At 48.6% G+C, this 837-nt stretch overlaps 1 protein-coding gene across 1 annotated transcript in view; it reads left to right on the forward strand.

Moving 5' to 3' along the window:
- Positions 1-837, forward strand: part of wdr62 (WD repeat domain 62) — a 64,389-nt gene that overhangs the window by 55,199 nt on the left and 8,353 nt on the right. The window contains 1 exon segment of the mRNA XM_070440177.1: positions 350-455. Within this exon segment, the coding sequence (XP_070296278.1) occupies positions 350-455 (106 nt within the window).

The raw sequence follows: 837 nt of genomic DNA on the forward strand, positions 1-837 counted from the left end.
GAGGCGAGGTAAGGTGTGACTGAGGCGAGGTAAGGTGTGGACTGAGGCGAGGTAAGGTGTGACTGAGGCGAGGTAAGGTGTGACTGAGGCGAGGTAAGGTGTGACTGAGGCGAGCAGTCACACCTTACCTCGCCTCAGTCACACCTTACCTCGCCTCAGTCACACCTTACCTCGCCTCAGTCACACCTTACCTCGCCTCAGTCACACCTCCCCCTGTATTTCTGCGGTTAGTATTCACATACATCACTGATTGTGTCCAGGAGCATCAAGATATATATTAATTCAATCATTCAATGTGTACTTGTTTAGTTTTTAAAACCTGTTCTAATTCTTATCTGTGTCGTGTTAGTGGTCCTGGTTCTGCCCTGCGTCCTGCTCCTCTCCCGCCCAGCATCACTGAGGAGCCCAGCAGCCAGTCCTCTCCTGACCCCACCCCAAGCCTCAACACCACTCAGGTACTGGCCTGTTCCTCACTTATCTTGTTCGCAGATACTTCCGCCCAAATGTGAGGAARGTCTGGTGGAACACGATGTCAATATTGGCCTTCGTTAGGATACAAAGTGGCAGGAGATTTCTCCCGGTGTAGAATATTTCCTGTGTTTTTATATATATTTTCACAATGAGGTTGGAATAATATTGTGATAAATGGTCTTTTTTAGTGTAAGAAAGACCGCCTGAAATTTCTGCCTGTTTTGGTGGGATGGAGTTTTGGCCTTCCTGGTGACATCACTAGGTGGTAAATGAGTTCCGAACCAGAGTGTTCCGAACCAGAGTGTTCCGAACCAGAGTGTTCCGAACCAGAGTGTTCCGAACCAGAGTGTTCCGAACCAGAGTGTT

This window comes from Salvelinus sp. IW2-2015, unplaced genomic scaffold, assembly GCF_002910315.2.
Source record: "Salvelinus sp. IW2-2015 unplaced genomic scaffold, ASM291031v2 Un_scaffold2286, whole genome shotgun sequence".
In the NCBI taxonomy this organism is placed as follows: Eukaryota; Metazoa; Chordata; class Actinopteri; order Salmoniformes; family Salmonidae; genus Salvelinus; species Salvelinus sp. IW2-2015.